Consider the following 19,977-nt stretch of genomic DNA (forward strand, 5'->3'; position numbering starts at 1 on the left):
ACAATTAACATGCCTATTTGCTCTTGCCCTATTTGGAGGGACAGGAGATATACACTCCTCATTTCTCCGTTAGAAGCTTGATTTTACCCTCCCAGCCTCTGCCGCCTGTGTTTCTTCAGTCTGGCAAGCTCAGCAAATGGAAGAGTTGCAGCAGCTTCGTAACACTGGAAATAGTTTATTATGTTTGTCTAGTAGAGAAGGAAACAGAAATCAAAGGGCTCCATACTGTAGATAACAGCAGTTCATCAGCCCCAGACCACACAAGTCTCTGCATTTGGACCTCATTAACATCTAGAAACAAAACCAAAGTATCTGTCTGCCAGGCAATGGGTCTTGACACCTATGCAGAATAAACCAAAGAAGATGCAGCCACTTGCAGGGTCCCAAGTGGTCCTCAAGAATCATTTGGAATGACTACAGGTACCAGCAGGACTGGAGCAGGAGTAACTGGGTATGCCAAGTAAGATTTACAGTCTTGTTTGTGGTGAGGCCAATTCCCTTAATCGGCCAGCTGCTCTGGCATCCTTCAGGATAGTAACTGCTGGGGAGGGGAATGTGCAAGAGGAGGGGTATTGTCATGGGTTTGCTTAGAAATCTTTTATTCAGGCTGTTTAGCCTCAAAAGAACATTTTCCTTTTAGATTAAATTATCCGGATTCTGTTTATTCTAAACACAGGAGACAGGACTCAAGCATTTCCTCTTTTAGGAAGTATGGCTGAGTATTTTCTACAAAATTTATAAGGAACTGAAGGACTTGCATGGCTCCTGAAGATTTCAAACTCTTCTTCCCTAGATGCTGAAAGAGCTGTCTCTGTCAAAGCACAGTTACATCCCAGTGGCACAAAAATACAAATACAAGCAGACAGCAGCTCTAAGCTCTTCGGGAAGGGCAGGCTGATAAAAACCATAATCACACTTTTTACCAATACTCTGCATTGTTTTGTCTGAAGACCATAAAGCACATTTTAACAAAGGGAGATTTCCCTTATCAGAGGGAGAAACCAAGACTCCAAAAGGACTCGTAAAAGCACCTACTGGGACTACAGTTGAAACGAGACAAGTTAATGAACACCAGATCTGAACCTTACCAGTGAAAAGCTTCCCTTCTGACAGACTAGAGTCACCACTGGGACGGGTAGTAAAGTCACAGATTCCTGTCTTCCCATCTCTTCTTCGTACAAACAACTCCGCTCTCTTGCTATGAAGACACTACCGAGTTTTATGTGCATTTTCCATACCTTAGTCACACTGTACTTACTGCAGGAATTCACCATCCCCACCTGGAGCACACGGAAAGTGTCTTGCTCAGTCTTCCAGGAGACCTGAAAGGCAGATCATGAGCAGAGCCCCTCTGCCCATAAGGCCAACCTGCCTCAACATTCATAGCTCAGGACTGATGCAAGTCTAATGTTCCAGTATCTTTAATCTCTCACAGCTGCCTCAGACATTTTCCCTGGCATCTACTCTGAGTGTTCATATATTATGTACTACTTCTGGATCAGAGGGAGATGTAGAGAATATATGAACAGTGACTGCTTTTTAAAATGTCTGCAGAAATAACATTTATCTGCTACATCAAGTCTTTCCTATCTGCACAGTCTGAACATAGCTGATGTGGGTGTTTATAAAGCATGCATAATCATTACCTGCTCAATTACTGTTGTTATAATGCATGGATGCTGCTAACTGCTGCCCATTGTGCAGCTCCACCAGCTCTCTGTACTAGGGGAATTCATGTTTTGTTTTGAACTCTGCATCATAATCAGGCCCTAATTTTATGCATATTAGCTCAGGATATTTTTCCTTTCTTTTACATTGTCAGTCTGCTTGCCACATCCTTGCTGAAGGGGATTCCTCACTTTAAGCCGTTCTCTTGGTAGGGCAGGATGGCCTCTTTCGGTTGAGGATTATAGACTCTGACAGTGCTGACACAGAAAAATAAAACCTCAGAATGATTTAAAGCAATGAGCAAGGCTGTTCCCTCAAGAACAGGAATATATAGCTACTACTGCCCTTTCCTTCTAGAACTCAGACCCAGTCCAAACCTGGATTATCCAGAGAGAGCAAGTCACAGACCCTTTGACAGCCTCCAACTCATCATGCACTCCTCACCTGCTGGTAAGATTATCAGTTTTCAGTAACAAGATCATGCACAGTTTCCCCTCCATGAACTAAAGCATTTATGGCTCAGTGTCACAACAGAAACAATACTAACCAGGGCTGGAACTCTAAAGCATAAAGGCATGAAAAGACTTGGATATACTCAAAGTAAGGAATGTCACAAATGTCCTAAATCCAGAGCAATTGGATCATATTGCCAGGCAGATCCATGCTGGAAGGGTGCTAGAAGACATCTTTTCAAGGTAGTATTAAATGAGCTCAGTTCCAATCTATTCCAAACAGATGCCCTGCAAAAAGAGAATTTACTTGCTTTTTCAGTGTTTTTTTTTCTCTTACACAAGACGATCATAAAAAATGAAGAAGCATTTAAGCCATCAGCAAGGATGGAAAAGCAGTGCCAATTCCTCCCTTGAAGAAGGTCCTCCCTTGCAGGAACAGGAAATTAATTTCACTTTCAAGAGCTAAAGATGTTCCTGTGCCAGACTCACTACTTCAGGCCCTTTCAGTGTAGAGAGATTTTCCACCCCACTGCTATGACACTGTCGGAATCTGGAGATTTATAGCAAACATCCCAGATGCCATCAAAGGCTTATGAAGCCCAAAACCACAAGAGAAGATAAACATATAGAGTTAAAAGAGCTTCAGCATACTCAAAGCACGTATTGAAGCATGCCAGCAGCCTTTTCTCTGGGCAGGCTAGGTTTTCCAGGCACGTTGTTGCAGAAGAAAAAAAAAAAATACTGAAAGGACAACCCTGAGGACAGGGCCTAAAAGCAAAGCTAGAGCCAGGAGCAAAGCATGCTGCACACGTGGTTTTGTACCACACAGTATGGGAGAGGCTGCAACTCTGCTCTGCGAGTAGGGAAGAGAGGCGAGGTACCACAGGGAGGGGCAAGGTTTTTATATATGTCATGCGCCATTGCGAAGTGGTAAAAAGTATTTGCATTCAAAGGGTTCTCCTCAGAGAAAGTAGCCTTTGTCAAAATAAAGGACATGCCTCTGCCCAGCACAGCCTTCATTAAATGATAGTTTTTAAGGCTACGGAAAGTGCTCAGTATAGGTGTTTCAGCAGTAACAAATCACTTAGGGCACCCGAGGTGTGGCACAAGTCTGCGTCACGCTACAGTAGATGTCTGTTGCTAGCCAAGTCAGCATTAAATAAAAAGCAAAAGGAGCTCAAAGATACAAAGGAGAGACATTATAACAGCTGAAGCCAGAAATATTCAAGTTATTCAGATGACACATACCCCTGGTGACAAACTGATGGGAGATTTTTAACACCTGAGGCTTTCAAATGGAGCCTGGCTGTCTTTCTGGAAGACAGATTTTACTTAAGTGATGAAAATGACAGCAAGGAGAGCAACAACCAAATCCTCTGCCCTCCAATTTACTCTAGCCATCTTCAACACTGCCCTAATTTCCCTTCTAACTTTACCTTTGAAGAGGGGCAGAGTTCTTACTGCAAGACTGCTTGAAAATCCCTGTCAGTGCATGTAAATCGGGGTCTGTCAAAACTTTCTCAGATATGCCCGTGAGATAGATTTCTGTTACATTTTCTTCTGTGACTTTAATGTGCTAAAATCCAGAGATGCTGACAAGTCAAATAATCCTAACTGCACACTACAGGGCTGCTCAGTAGTTAGGACCATTTGCAAAGTCTAACAAACTTGCTAGCAGATACTGCCTTGTGATCTGGTCAAAACAAACTCAGTTCACAGTAAGCAGGAACATCAGCATCGCATCTGAAAGGTGTTCAGAATCATAGAAGGGCCTAAACTGGAAGGGACCTTAGAGATTATTTTAATCCAGCCTCCCTGCGGCCAGGGACGCCACCACTCGACTAGATCAAGGTATCTGAATATCTTGGGTTTCCAACTTTTCTGCCTTCTCAGCATATCAATTTATGCTCCAGAATTACCCAAACTGATGCTAATCTGGTGCCTGACTTGTTTAGACAGCCAGCAGGAAGGAAACTGGTTTAAGACTTTGCAGAATGCTGTGCAAACATTCAAGTCCACAGTGTTGTAGGGAACGGTGCAAACAGGCAAAGAAACAATCCCTGCCTCGCAACATTTACAACCCAGAAAATATCATCCTACATAGTTCTTCCTGGTGTCGTAAGGTTCAGTTTGTTCCATTCACATTCTGGTCTGGGCTTTCTTCCTCTCTTCTGGGGCTTTCACAGAAGAGGATACAGGGCAGGGGAAGCTGCTTGCTGACAACCCCAAAGAAACAGAGCAGCCTCCACTGCATTCAATGCTTGTTACTAACGGCTATGTATTCATCGCTATCCCACAATGGAAGCAACATGCCCACGGCATTAAATAGGAAAAAGATGCAAGCTCAAGTAATTAGAGGGAAAAGTATTGTGCAGTGCAGGATCATTAGCTTCTGAGCAGAGAAGCTCTGAGTTATGAACTTTTCTTGTACCGGGTCATATTGGGTCTGAATTAACAGCTGCAGAATTGTCTCCTGTGTTTACTCCAGGGGCAGCCTTGGGCTAAATGGAAGGAGCTCTGACAAAGCCAGATAAGCTGGGATCCATTTGCCACACTGAGTGGCACTGATAGAAGTCACCTGCCCCATTAAACCAGTGCCTGACAGGTCTTAACAGACTCTCACTTCGGACTTGTGCAGCTCCATTTCTGCAGCGATTTCAAAGCACTTTACAGCTCATGAGGGAAGGGTTGCTACATCCCCGAGTGCTCTTACACTTACAGCAGCTGCCACAAAGCAATTGAAACCCACATTTTCAAATGCACCTCCAAAACTCTGAATGCTTAAAGGACGCTGGCAGCACATGGTTAGTGTGACAAAGCTCACGTGTCCCTAGATTTGCCTCCTCGGTAATACTGATCCTTTAGAACACATGAAATGGAGACACTCAAAACCAACAGGCACTTAAAAAAATTGTGCCTGGATTACTGAATCACTGAGTCACTGGTCAAACCAAGAACAGATTCTAGACATTCTGAATGCTGCTTTGACCAGAAAGCACATGTAGTTGCTTAAAATTCCTCTTTGGAAAATAAATTAAAAAAAAAAAAATCAGAACATTTCTCAGCACAAAAGCTATGCTTTGTCTGGTTGAAATTCCCTTTGTCTCCAAGCAAGAGCTTGAAACAATTGGCCTCCACTGGCAATCATACATTGCTTCTTTTTTTGAAGGACACAGTAGCTCACAGGCTCACCACCAGATAAAACACACTGCACCAAATTCTTCACTTGACATACCTAGAAGACAGTCAGGCTCCCTTCAGCATACTCTTGTTTCTCATTTTGAGCACACTAAGCTGTTTGCTTTCCATGAGAAGTACGTGTGCATGCTCGTGTCTTACAAGACCCACAGAGCATTTAGCAGACATTCGCTGAAGCTGCATGTGGCTGCACTGAAATGAGTCCTAGTGCCAGTTAATGCCTGGGGAAAATGAAGCAATCTCCTTAATATTACTCAACCAGGCAGGATCCACAGCAGGATTCCCAGCACCCCGCCAGACACTGGCCTCTAGTCTCACTCAAGCAGATTTGCTCTGGAATCACCCTGCTACAGCACAGTTCCAAATCTGGCTCTGTACCTTTTTCTACAGAGGTTTGATAAATGGTCCTTTGTTCAGAAAAAAAAAGGAAGAAAAAGCCCTGATGTTGGAGAATGCGGCTCCTTTTTCCTCTTGTCCCTGGAATTGTGATTGGAAATAATTGGAAGTGTCACTGGAAGTAATCAGAAGTGACAGTCCCTGGGCTATAAGGCTTTTGCTTCAAGTCTAACGATCCCCCCGCGAAACAAAACCTAAATTTAAACAATGAAGTCATAAAGTGATTTGCCTTCAAGGTTGAAAACCCTGTAATTTTTTTTTTTTTTAAACAAAAAAAGTGCCTGACTCCGTTTCAGTTCAATATTTTAAGGCTCGCTGTGTTACATGAAAGACTTCCCCCTGCACACAAAAAAACACCCCATCATTTCCTGTCACCCTGCAGCCCTGTCCAACAGATAAAGGTTTACATGTACACTTCTATGGCCAGGAAAATTTTACGAAGCCTTTAAGAAAAAAAAAATAGCCTAAGCAGCATGAGCTCTGAGACTCAGTCAGCATGCTTCTCAAATACTGGAAAACCATCTAAAAGGCACAGGGCAGTTGGAAGAGAGCTACAGAGGGACCAACATGACTTGCCAACACCTAGAACAGAGCAGGGAAGTACATCCAGATTCCCAGCCCATGCACTGGCCACTCACTGATGCTTTCCTGAGCCAGTGCTTTCTGTTTTACCTTCAGATACTCCAGCAAAGCATACTACTTCCCCCTATAAAACAGCCTGGGAGAGGAATTTCCACTGAGTACTATATTATTAGAATTACTATACCACTGCTGTTAGCTAGCAGATAACGAGCAGTTGAATTTTTGAGCGAATGCTTGTGCACATGCTTTAAGACACACACAAATATTCTCCTTTATCAAAAGTCAGATAGAGGGACCAGGGACTCTCACCTACCATTTAATGTAGCTGACTTGCAGGTTCTGCTCATTCCACAGGTATATGCTAGATCCTCCTAAACTAGTTGTTCCTCTTTCATATGCAGAACAAAGTAATTCAGAAATCAAACACACAGCCCAGAAATTCCTTTCTGAGGGCTCTTCTGGTAACACAGCAGTCATTCACAACAGAAATGGAATTTCTCAGCACATTGACACTAAAAAGCCTTTAACACTTTATCAAGTATCTTACTACAAAGTAAGGGTAAGGCAAACCTTCCCATTGCTTAGAAGTCATCCCCCTCCAGACAGCAGCTGAAGGACCTCCCCTGTTAGATGGGCTTTACATACCTCCCTACCCAATATGGCCTTGCCAGTCCAAGTTATCTAAAGCTTTATAGAAGTGTGACACTTCCTACACAGCAGGCAACTAAAGTGGCAGCACTGCAGTATTATGGTAGACCAAATGCAGTCTAATCATGGTCATCAGTTGCCTCTAACCGTGCACGCTCCATTTCAAAAGCCTGTTTCCAGGACAGCGGCGTCTCTTCTGCCAGTGTGTATTATAAGCTCAACAAAATTTTCACTGACCTTTTCCTACCAAAGGCAATTAAACTGCAGGCACTAAGCTGAACTTCAACCTTTCTACCTAGTCAGGAACAAGTCACACAGAGGCTTCACGTTCATTTTCTGGCCACAAAAACAGATGTCAGCTACGTAAGAGAAGAAATAGGCTGAAAATACACCATCATGTATATTGACTCTTGTAGGATGGCAATTCTGACATCATGAATCTGGGTCTGGCCCATTAAGAGAAATGCCAACATTTGCTTTTTTTAAACTGCAAAACGCTTTCCTCAAAAAGATGAGGGAACAGATGAGGACAGGACTTGCTTCATGACCTTCTATCACATTCATCACCTCCAACACATCCTAGGATTGCTCAGTCCTCTTCGCAACCGGTTGCAAAGAAAAGTGCTGGCCCATGAGTCACAAGAAACTGAGGTAACAAAAAAGTAGCTCAAGAAAAGCCCAGATTTGCTGAGGCAGGACCCATCCATCTCACATTGCCCAGCTGCTATTTCTATTACTTAGAAATATTACTTCTGGGAAGACCAGCCTTATTTAGGGCTGCTAACCCACTGCTAGAGCTCCCAGTCACCATTGCACACACCTTCTCTGTACCCCGCACAGGAAAAAACATGTTTTAAGCAAGGTTTAAATCCCTGCCTGGCAGGTGGGCTATAGTTATTCCACTCAGCAATACTGAAGCAGATTGAAGAGAGAAGAGTTGAACAAGATATAAATTCACCCTCTTCACTTCTGCTGATTTACCCTCACTTAGCACATTTTCCATTGTTGTGCTTCCCGCGCGACCATGTCTGCATCCTCCACTATCCTGTCATTTGAGTATCTATTCACAGACCTCAGTGACCTGACTTCACCCTCGGCTTTTTGTTGGGCTGCCTCTGTAAACTAACCGTTTCTAAAAACAGATGAAGAAACAGCTTTGGGGGGAAAAAAAAGACCCATTCATCTTTTAGTCAGGGCACTGCCAAGTTCCCACTGCACCCAAAGCAGCCTCTTCTGCCACACGTTAGTGCGTGCAAGATATGCACAATATTGCGTGCCCACAAGCTGGGCTTTTTCTCCAAGTGTATAAAACACATTACAGATACACAGGCAACGACTGATGCCTTGGCTAACACAGAGGGCTGACCTACCAAGAAATCTTAGTTTGACTAAGGCTGTGGGGACTTTCTAAAGAGAAGAAGCACAGAAAGCAGCTTGCAGCATCTTCATCAGTGCTAAACACATGCTTGCAATCAGTTTGTGTAGCAAGCACACTTCCACACAAAAGATTTTTCAAATACACACAAGGCTTTGTCAGAAGGACTGTTACATTTCTTTTCAGGCAGTTCCTAAAAACGCAAACAAATCCCAGATTGCAAACCTGCTAAGTTCCCTACGAAGCCCTCTATTCGCCTTGAGGAAAACAGGGACTTTTGTTGTGATCCTGAGGATAAACATCAGGATATCTCCAAGCCAGTTGTGCAATGACATTTCTGGGAAGCTTGTGCTGCCCTTAACCAAAATACCCTTCTGAAGCGTGCACAAACAGCCCACAGAAAGACCACGAATTCTGCATGGAGGAGGCAAGGTCTAGGGTGGGCACAAAAGAAAATACCAGTTGCTTTCAATGCGAAAGGCAGAAAAGTTGTGTGCCTGCCTCCCCCCCTGCCCCTGGCTCTATTTCCCATAAGACAAATTCATCTTCAGAATTTCAACTCTGGTTTGGCATGCTGCTCTCCCTCACTCTGGAAGGTTACCTTTTTTTATCCTTTTCTTCCTCGTCATAAAATGGAAAAACCAAAAAGGGTAAAAATAACTCCCAAAATAAACATTTTTTTTTTCAAGACGCTAAAAATCCAAAACTATTCCACATAGAACAAAGCACTACTAGAGAAAAACAGGCCATTTCTCATCAAATGACAGAAAATATTTGATTCAAACCATCACTGGCTGTAGAAGAATTTTAGTGTCTCACAAGGAGTGTTAACCCTGATATCGTGCCAGATAGCAACTCATTTGATTACATCTAGCTCCTTTGAAATCTCCCTGGAGCACCAAATGGCTACACTGCTCTTCTTTGCTCCCTTTCCTTAAGTATTCTTACAGTAGTTTTCTATTAAAGAGCTCTTTGCCCTGTCCTAGAACTAAATTCACACTATGCTGGAACAGGATGAATTTTGAATAGTTATGTTTTGTTGACTGCTGTTGGAGTTTGGGAGAAATTCGTTGTCAATTATCAATTATATGAAGCTGTCTTTGGGAGAATAATCTTTTGAGCTAAATACATCAAGATGTTACTTGCATTCTTTCAGCATCCAATGACACAAAGAAGGTGAAATCTACACAGCAAAAATCACACACAAAACCTCTTTTCACAGCTACAGATTCTTCTTTTTGTTCTCCACTCCTAAGCCAAGGCTTTATTTTTTGGTCAACTGCTGTTTATGGGTCAAAATCTTTGTCCCACCAAGCTTCTAAGTACACCATGAAACAAGCAGGCAAATGCCTGGAGGCATGAGAAAACTAGGAAATAGCACGTATATTATATACTGTTAATTATCACTGAAAAAAATCTGGGAGATCAGCAGAAATATAAGATCCACGAGCCTAGTTCCAGGAAGAAGTATTCCATTAAAGTGGAAAATGTCACCTGGAGTGCCTTTTTTTTTTTTTCTTAAAATAATACCGCAGTGATTGTTGGCTTTGCTGGAGTGTAGCATTGCAAGGGTTTGAGGAGACGGATCTCGATGAGATGCGATAGGGCACACACCGCAGGTTGCCTCTTCTCTTAGAGCAGACGAGGCCAGAGTCGGTAGCACACTAGAGCCCCGGGCTGACCTACCACTGCTGAACACTGCAGAGCTGCCTCCATATCATCACAGATTTTCAAGCTAGAAGTCTGGTGGATACCTAGGCAAATGCACGCTGTCAGACCCAATTGCTCATGCCAACAGGCACTGGAAGGATCTGCACCATAACCTTTTTCCCAGTGCAGTGAGACAATCGGAGTCCTGGTGTTGAATGCAGCAACTGCACACCCCTGGGACAGGGCTGTGAGAGAGTCGCTGGCCTCAGAGCTTAGAGGGCAGAGCTTGGCTACACCAGCACAAACGATATTTTTCCTATTACAGCTGCACCCACTCAAGCAACATCAGCCCTCTCACACAGTGACTCTAATGCACTGAATGCATCTTTGTCAAACAGTCATCAGCCAGACTGCGTGTGCGCTGTCGTGAGCGACCCCTAACACTAACGTAAGCGCTCACTGCAAACAGCACGACACCAGAAAGCTGTATGACTGATTTGGCTTGGCACATCTACTCTGCCAATCATTGTGCCATCATTGGCACTCCTCTAACTTATTACTACAAAAAAAAAAAATCAATCAGACTTTCTCTAGGTAGAAAATGAGACTCCCTGGCCTCCTTGTTTTCAGGACAATCTAGGAACAGGGAACCACAATGCTTCCTTACTTCTCCCTGGGCCATCTTTCTGATACTGGTGAATGAAGCTAGACAGAGCAGACAGATAAAATTCTCTTAACAAGGCAGGTGAACCATGGGCAAGACAAGCGGCTGTTCAACGACTAAGGTAGTACCAGGAAACAACATTCCAGGTTCTTCTGGGAGCCCCTCACCAGGGCCTGGACAATTCCCCTGCAGCAAGGCCAAGAAACAGAGGCTGAGAAACTCAACTCCTGGGTGAAGGCAGGAACTGCTGAGGGCAGGGACCATCTTTTGGTTTGTTACAGCATAGTGGAGATGTCTCAACGCCAAAGACAAAAGAATTCCACAATACATTTTCTAGCTAAAAGTGGCACTAGTCATGCAAAGTTAAGTTGTCATTACATTACAGTCAAAAGCACCTTTTCTGAAGCAACAGCTTATTCCTTCTGCTCCAAGCCTTCAACACATGAGAATATTCAGCAGGGTCACGGATCAAAGACCACAGTTCCCATTTGTCTCCATCAGCAAGGCAAGCAACCTACCTTTCTGTCTCCTAATTTCCCCAGGGACACTTTTCTGGACATTTCTGCAGGGCTAACCAGCCCCTGGCTGAGACCTAACGGTTCTTCCTAACCTTGCTGTTTTGTCTTATCTCCTGTAGTCTTCTTTAAACACTGTCTCAACCACATTGAGACACCAATGACCAAAGCAGATGTGCAAGGGGCACAAACTGCTGCCTGCGCTCCCCCCTGCAGATTCTGCAGCATGGCCAAGCCCCCTGTCACATTCCTACAGACGAAACCTTTGCTAACAAAAAACAGAGCAAAAAGCTTTTCTACAATTTATCCAGCAGCTCTACAAATGCCTCCTGTCTTTTGGATACCTGGAATTCTGGCTAGTCCATGTTCCACAGATGAGACTTAAGGAACAGGGCCATCCGCTGCAACATTTCTTTATAGCTGTCTGAAACCTCCTCTTTACCTGTCCTCAGCCACACCAGTCCACCACTCTGTAGGGCTAAACTCCTCCCAGGAAATCAAAGACCAGTCCACTTTTTCACACCTGTGCCCAGGTTCCTGGAGTACAGGAGGACCCAGGAATCGCAGCCTTTGCCCAGCAACAACAGATTTCAAAGCTGTCTGCCTGTCAGCACGATCTGGTGAGCAGAACGGAGACAGAAGCTCACTCATCACAACACGCTGCCTCTGGAGATGCAGAAATCCGGGCGGCTTCCGAGTCTTGTCTTGTAGGAAAGCCCCCTCAAAGACCTCAGGGCTGCAAACTCTCTTCTCCATAGGCTAAGGCTTTAACAGCTCTCTCCAGCCCCTCTGCCTTCACTCGCCTGTAATGCCTCCTTTCCTGTTCTCCGCTACTCTCCAGTGCAACAGCCAACCTCTACCTCTTTTCTTTCCCTTCTTTCAGCAGCCCTCTTCCCTTTTCTTGCCTTCCTCCTTTATCGCCCTTCTCCCATCCTTTCCCCCCAACTCCTCCCTCTCACACTTCAACACATCTGTTTCTAATCTTGGGCATCAACTGGAAACAATAGCCTCTTTTTATTTTAAAATCTGAATACTAAATGCCGAAGCAAATCAAAACAGACCTAAACGAATTTGACACTCTGCCCAAAACAAAGGCATTTTGTTCACCTTGTTTTGCCAGAGGTTCAAGCCCCTTGCTAGTTCATTGCTTAAAAAGCTCTGCCCCCTCTTAAACATACGTTCCAAAAGAAGTCTGTTTAACCACCACTTCTAAAAAATTAAACCAGATATTAAAAGATCTCTAGCTATCAACCTGCAATTAAAGCGACAAGAAAAGTATCAGAACCCAAACAACACTGAAAATGGAGTTTTCCATAAAAGTTTTTTCTTCACAAATCCCTTTCTCTAGCTCATCATAAACGAATTTCCGTCATGCAGAGAGGGTGCGTGGAAGTTTGATTAAAAACCCTAAACAAATCAAAACACCAACTTACCTAAAAAGAGAATTGAAAGTGCAGACATTCCGTCTCCAAGCAAGAGGGACTTTTCCTCCCGTTTTCTTCCTTTCTCCCAGTAACAGCAGGCAGACCTGCACAGGATTCAAAGGAACGCCTCTGGAATGCACTGAGTGTAATTGCATCCATGTGCCAGAAAAATAACCAACTTCACTCTTTCTTCCCTTCTGCTATTCATCTCCTCATCCATAGTCCACACAGATTCAGCAAGAGGTTTTATATCTCTGCAGCTGGTAATTCAGGCCCTTGAGTTACTGGAAAAGAGGAGACAGAGGCAGCGCAGCAAGGAGTTCGCATCTACGGCAGCACAGAACAATTTTGCTTGTCTGAAAAGGAGAGAAGCAGGGGAAAACACTGTGCTCAACGTTCACCACATGGCTGCCTCCCAGAAGAGCCCCTCCCTACCATCAGCTGGGATTAATAGTGAAGACCAGTCATGTGGGTGAGGTAGAGCTAATTTCTAGCAGTAATATATATATATTTTTACCTTTGAAGGAGAAACAAGAGGATTTCTCTAGTGTCAAAACAGTTAAGTTCACAGGCAGGAAAAAATCCAGCATGGAAAAAAAATCAGATTCATCACTCAAGGGCTAAAGAGTGAGTCTCGGAAAAAAGCACACATGCTTTTTTAGAATGATAAACACTCATATGTAATACATTATCTTCATTCTCTTTTGTAGCTAGTAAAGTGCAGAATTCAAGCTTTTAATCTTACTGAAATACTTTCTCTGTTTGCTTAATGGTTTTCTTTTCAAGTTTCTGGGTGACAAAAACAATTCCTAAAAATTGTTTGCATTTGCATTTTATCTGTGCTTCACTACTGAGACAAAAAGCCAAATCAAGCAGAAATTGCTTGTCTGCATTTAGTAACTGCTATGGGATGCAACTTACAACTTACTCCCAAAGGCCATTTTAGGGCAGCCAGAGACCTCTATAGTCCATCTTCAGCTGCAGTCAGCAAGTTTTAACAACTAGCTCAGATACTTCGTTCCATTTCTGCCATCACAGCAGCGAAGACAAACCTCTCATTTTCTGTAAGAAGGATCAAACGTGGTAGGGAGTTCACAGATGACAGCTTTGACTATCTACTGAGCTGAACGGGCCAGAGCAGAACTTTATTTATTCTTCAGTAAAGCATGTCTAAATCTTGCTGCTCACAGCAAGGCAATGGGATCACTGATGTTTTACATGTGTGCATATACACAGCTGCTCTGATCTATTGCCCTTTACACAGACACAGGTCATGCTTACACTTTTATAGCCATATGCCCTAGGATATATCTGCTTTTCAGAAAGAGAAAGCACTTCCAGTTAGATTTTAGAAGACACCCAAAACCCAACAGTGGCTGTGAAAACCATTCAAGAAACTGAGTAAGCATCTGTGTGGCTGTCCTGTGCTGATCCAGCTGCTGCCCACAGTTACACACCAGGACCCCAGCTACTTAATTTAAATCTGTTAAGGTGCATCTACATAAGCAGCAACTGCATATTTTTCTAAAAAAACCAAGCATACTCTAAGATAATAAGCATACACAGCTGACTGCAAATCAAACTGATTTACTCATCTTCTGCAACTTGGAGTCAGAAGGAAAACTCTGAAAGACAGAACAAAAATCCTTTCCAAGGAACACTTACGAAAGTATTTCTAAGAGCAAGAGCACCCCATACACAAGGCTGCCAGCCTGTGGTTGGAAACCTGCAGTTTCAAGCTCTCCCAGCTCCCTGTGTAACCCCATCTACACAGAGTTTCTACGTGTCTTCCTTGTAAAATCAGGGATAGTAAACAGTTCTCCCTCTTCAGGGATGAAGCAAATACAGCAATCTTTACTAAGTCCACAAGAAGGGGCACTATGCTTACAAGCCCTACAGGAATTTAGTACTTTAGCTCTTCATTATAGCACAGGCTTTTCTAGTATTAGCTGGAAAACAAGAAATGCTGTTCCCCTGTACAAAATCAGATCCTAGATTCAGAGGGAAATGTGGATAAAAATTATCATTCCGCATCCTGTTTTACAGAAGTTTCATTGTCCCTCCCAGACTCAGATGGAAACAAAAGCAATATTTGGCTCCTCCTCTCCAGAACAGCTGTTCTCTAAGAGCAAATGTTTAAAACAGTATATTCAACATAAACTGATGATACAATCTTTACGAGGTGAATATAACAGCTCCTACAGAGCAGCTGCATCTACCCCATCTACCCATTTCTTAAGAGTCCATTCCTTCAGAACTTTCCCCACACACTTGACCAAACAGGCTGCTGGTTTTCAAACAGTTGAGTGGATCCGAGAGAACATCATTGATTTTCAGTGCAGGACATAAATCAATGGAGAAAAGTGCATTTAAGCCCTTCCCCCGCTCTCTAGAAGCCAAGCAGCACTGAGCTTGTCTCTCTGCATTATGAGTCTGACAGAAGATGACCCAAGCTCTGCTGTAAATGCCCAGCATGCTGCTTTGCTTTAATAGAATCAATGCATCAGAAGCCAAGAAAGAGAGAAGTGTTGTCACCCCACACTCTCTGCCCAGCCTCCACTGAAATCTCTGGTGCTGGGATGTTTGAGATATACACAGAGAAGGAGGGGGTAGTGGAGAGTGGCAGAGGAGGCCACGCATGCAAAATTTCCTCTTCATCACCTCACATAAGCCATTCCACAGCCTGTTCTCACATTACACTTCAGCAAGCTCCTCAAAAGCAAGTTGTGCTTTGGGGTTCACTGGGGTTTCTCCCTCTGGCGTTCATACCCGTTATGGCAAGGGCATCTCACTTGGGTAACAGCTCCAGGGAGCAGCCAGTAAGGGCAGGTGTAAGTGCATCTAAGGACACCCATGCCACTAAAACCAGCACAGCCTCTCAAGACCTTTGCAGGCTGTGTTTAGGGGAATAGGTCCTATCTGCAGCATATTTACTTGTCCAGAAGGAGCAAATTCTTCTAATAGGCTCGTGAATGCTTTCACCTCTTAGTAAACATCACTAGCACAGCAAGAGAGATACTTAGCATGCGCTTCTCAGCAGGCAGACTAGTGAAGGAGAAGCTCTCTTAAACCTGCATAGCCCAACAGCCTGCCCAGCATTTGTTTGCAACTAAAGCACACAGGGGGAAATCCTTTCTAGAGATTTCTGTTTCTTCCTGTATCAGGTTATTCCCTTCACTCTGCTCTTCCTCCTCCAGGGAAATAGGTTCCCAAGACATAGCTGCCCACCACTGCTGCAGAGCTGCACATGTTTTCTCAACACTAAACATTGCTGCATATGCCCAGCAACAGTTGCTCTAACACCTCATCACCCAAAACGTACCCAGACAACGTATTTTCTTCTAGAACTTGTGTTACACAGCAGTAATGCAGACTGTTGCTACTCAGTCACCCTCTTGTGTTAATCCTTTATCAAGTCCATTCTCCAAGACTCCCAATACAAACTTACCTCAGGCAGTGTAAATTATTTAAACATCTTATTGATACATACAGTGGAAGAGGGTCCATCTAACCAGGAAAGCCAGAGAAACACTTTGAAGCTCTTGAGCAAAACCATGTTCAGTTCAGCTTTTGCTTTGCCACTGAAAAAAAGCTCAAAAAATACTTTGACAAAGGAAGAACAAACCACAGAAACAAAGCAGTCTCTGAACAAGAAAACTCAAAACAAGACAAAAAAACCCCATTAGGATAGAAAAAGAAAAACCCTTCACACAGATTTCTTTTCACAATAAGCCCCCAGTGGAAAGATTGCTCACATTACACCAGTACCCAGATATTGACTTTTAAACCAGTTGTTTAAAAAACCCACTTATTTCTCACATAGGCTTTAATAATTCATTCTCAGAGCACTATAAGTTATCTAGTATTAGTAAAAAGTTTCACTTCAAGCTTTATACTTAGAGCATCAGTAATTATATTTCCAGGGGGAAAAAACCCAGCCAACCAACCAAAGAAATTCTTAAAGCATTAGCTAGTTTGAAGTGTCTCAGCCTACACAGCTTGTTAATGCAACATTTATTTTAATGTTTTACAGGAAAACACCCTTACTGCTTTTTGGAATAGTCTTATTTTTTAAGACTGCAACTATATTCTGCATTTACACCCTGAGTAATAAAAAGTAGAGAGAGCCTCATACATACTACCACAGCTTTTAATCTTTATTAACTTTATGTTATTGATCAACTCAGAAGAAAGTGAGTAAAATAATCTATTTACATTACACTATTGACTTTATAGTAGAAAACAAGCCAGGCCAAAGTTTACAGTTACATTCTTAAGAAAGCTAAAAACTTTCTAGTGTTTTTACAATACAAGGCTTTTGCTTTGTAAGCAAAGCCCCAACAATTTTATCAATAAAAAGATCCTATTTCCTCAACTAAAACATTACCAGCTAAACAAACAAAACACAGAAAGCATTATAGGAAAACAACTTCTTACCTTTAAAGGCAGTCCCCTTCTAGCAAGCTCCCCAAAAAGTTCTCATCTCTGAATGCTGGATTTTATTCTGTTTTCCCTGAAAAACCTGCCAATGAAACACCATGCCTTAATTTGCCAGCTGTGAGGTTGGCTAATTGGCAAGGACAGCTTCTCTATAAACCACAGGTGTGGAGCATCTGAGATTAAACTGGGAGGGTCAGAACGGTAGTTAAAAAGCAGGACAGAAGGGTAGGTGCTCTCTGAGGTAGAGGAGTTGCAACGAGCAAGGAGTTAATGGTGAGCAGGGAGGTTTTATTTTAGCTTTTTACTTTATTTTTCAGTCCCTGCATAATAGTAGTAGAAGATGGAGGAAAAGCTGGAGAAGTTAGCTGGGAAGAAGTATGTATATAGACAAAAGAAGAAGCTGAGAAAAGCAAGAGAAGTTGTTTTCTGCTTTTGCTATAAGGTAAGCAAAACCTATGTGGCTTTTTTTTTTTTTTTAGATAATTGAAGCATAACTTCAAATTTTCATATGTTGAGGAATGGTTTGTGCATTTGAATGTAGTTTTACTGTGAGATATATGAGGAAAAGTTAAAAAAAATTAATGAGGTTGCTAGGTATTACTCTGCCTGAACTGTAGCTTGGGGAGCTTTGGGTGCCTAGTGTTTTCTCTAGAAGTGCTTGTGACTCCTGAGCATTTCTTTAGTTCTGGTGGTACTTTTTATGTTGGTCTAGCTTTCTGTTGAAGCTTTTACACTGTTGAAGCTGTTAAGGAAGGATACATGTGCAATTCTTACTGGGTATAAATTACTTTTCCCAACATGTAGCTGTTATTCAGTAGAAGTAGCCTTGTCACTGGACTATTATGGAATATTCAGCATGTCAGCCCTTTACATTTATTATTTTCCTTTTTATTCTATACTTTTATTATATTTTGTGTTAGATGCTGACATAATATCTAGCAATAGGGAGTCTGTGGCTTAACTAGAGCCTTCAAAGAGCAGCTCAGCTTGCTGAATGCTTTTGTTACAAAGCAAAATTAATTCTTCATATGAGTTAATTCTTCATATGAGTTGTTTCACTGAATGTGAACCAGAAATTTGTGCAGATTCTGAGAAGTGAAGGTAATAATGCTGCTTACTATCATTGAACAGCTGCTTTTCAAGAAACTTATAATAATATGCTCCAGAAGAACAAGTCTGAACTGTTTTCAGGTAACTTCTGCCCTTTTAAACTCTCTTCTAGTAATAAACAACTAGGCTGAAGTTTACATTCTTGACCACTTCCATCATGGGATGTGGTTTGTAGGACACAGTATTGCCAGGAGCCTGTAGAAAAGTAAGTACTTTGTCTTGGTTAGCAGAATATAACACATATTTTGGTTAGTAAACAACACTTTTCTCTATTTATTAGGTTATTTAGAACTGCTGACTTGGAAAATAAGTACCTTCAAAAAATAGGGTGTGTGACCTAGGAAAACTGATGATTCTGATTTTTAGGAAAAGTAGTTGGGACTGATTGCCTGAAAATGAGAGGCCTCCAGTCTGCTAAAAAAATGACAGTATCAATTATAAAATGCTGGCTGTTTAAGCATGGTTTGGGTTTGTGCCTTGTATGTCCATATGCCTCAAAAAACACATTGAACCTTGTGAACTTGCCTGGACACGCTTATATGTGCAAAATGTTGTTGTACACTCATGCATATATGAGCTACATAATCTCTCAGCTTTTCTGTGGCAGTTTGCTTGAGGCAAATGTCCTGTGAGGTTATGTTTAAATAATGCTGTCTAAGATAATCGTTTAATGTATATTACTAATTTAATATGAGCTGTAAGGAGTGAAGGTTCCAAGACCTGTTCCTTCAGCTCCTATTAAAATGCCAGCGTGGTCACTGAGGCTCTGACACTGATCCTCTGTGGCTAAAAGACACTGAAAGGTTTGCTGCTCAGTTGCTAAACCTTTTCTGACAGACCCAGTTGCACCAATCAAAGCCATTTAAACCCAAAGGCCCAATGGACTCTTTTTGAGAAGTGATAGGAGATCCTGAAACAGGACAAGGAGCGCAGGGCAGGGGAACCTATGATGCCAATGCAGGCAAGGTTCTGAAGTTGCTTTTACAGCTCTACCTTTGTTACAAGGTGGTAACTGGCTGAAATCCACTCTGTTCTTTTGAAAAGCTCAAGCAGTGGAATGAAAAAGGCAGTGAATGCTGCAAGCTACTGCTTACTCTATTTCCTTACTCTCCCATGTTCTTGTCTTGGGGTCTGAGCAACAGCCAAGTTGTCTGGGTGTTTTCTACCTACTGTGACTGTTCTTGGGAGATGGCACAAGTTTAGGTATTTGGAGAAGTCTTACTACACATGTACTGTGCTCTGAATTAATCATGTTATTAAATGAGTTGTCTTTGTCAAAGGTATTCTTAGCTACTTGAAACTGGATTTCTGTTGATTATAAGGAGAGCAGATAGACAAGATGGGTTTGCTCAGGTTTCCTGATAGCCAAATTACTGTAGGCTAGCATCTCTAAGGAAACCAATTTTCATGGTCTCAGCAGTAAGGAAAGAAGCAGAAGGGTCTTCTTCCTCTGTGTGTAGAAATATTCATGAAGATGTTGAGACTGCTAGGCTGGAGTGAGAGCACTCTATGAATAAATCAAGAGCATCAGTATCTTATGACATTAGTGAGGAAAGAATGACATCTCTTTTGCTTTTATTTCCTTCTATTTTAGGACCTTCAGGTTATAATATTCAGCTCAAAAGGACACTTGAAGAAAGTCTTTGAGGATTTGATTAAAAAAGAAAGTACTCTCTGCTGTGCTAGAGGAATCCATTAAGCTCAGTGGGTGATGAGCAGCTGTGTAAGACTTCCCGAAGCCCTCTCTGTGGGCACCTCAGTATCTGAGATAGCTGGCTGGCATGTCTGAACACCCGGGCTCCAGGCAGGAGAGGTCTTTGAGAAAGACCAGGAATGCAGGTCCACCAATAAATGT

At 42.6% G+C, this 19,977-nt stretch overlaps 1 protein-coding gene across 1 annotated transcript in view; it reads right to left on the minus strand.

The window, feature by feature from the left end:
- The window catches only part of CLMP (CXADR-like membrane protein), a 34,043-nt gene extending 21,078 nt beyond the window's left edge, over positions 1–12,965 (minus strand). Inside the window, 2 exon segments of the mRNA XM_009878682.1 lie at positions 12,582–12,619; positions 12,621–12,965. Of these exon segments, the coding sequence (XP_009876984.1) occupies positions 12,582–12,619; positions 12,621–12,727 (145 nt within the window). The 5' untranslated portion in view covers positions 12,728–12,965.
- Between the last annotated feature and the right edge of the window lie 7,012 nt (positions 12,966–19,977).

Source organism: Apaloderma vittatum, unplaced genomic scaffold (genome assembly GCF_000703405.1).
Source record: "Apaloderma vittatum isolate BGI_N311 unplaced genomic scaffold, ASM70340v1 scaffold30081, whole genome shotgun sequence".
Lineage (NCBI taxonomy): Eukaryota > Metazoa > Chordata > Aves > Trogoniformes > Trogonidae > Apaloderma > Apaloderma vittatum.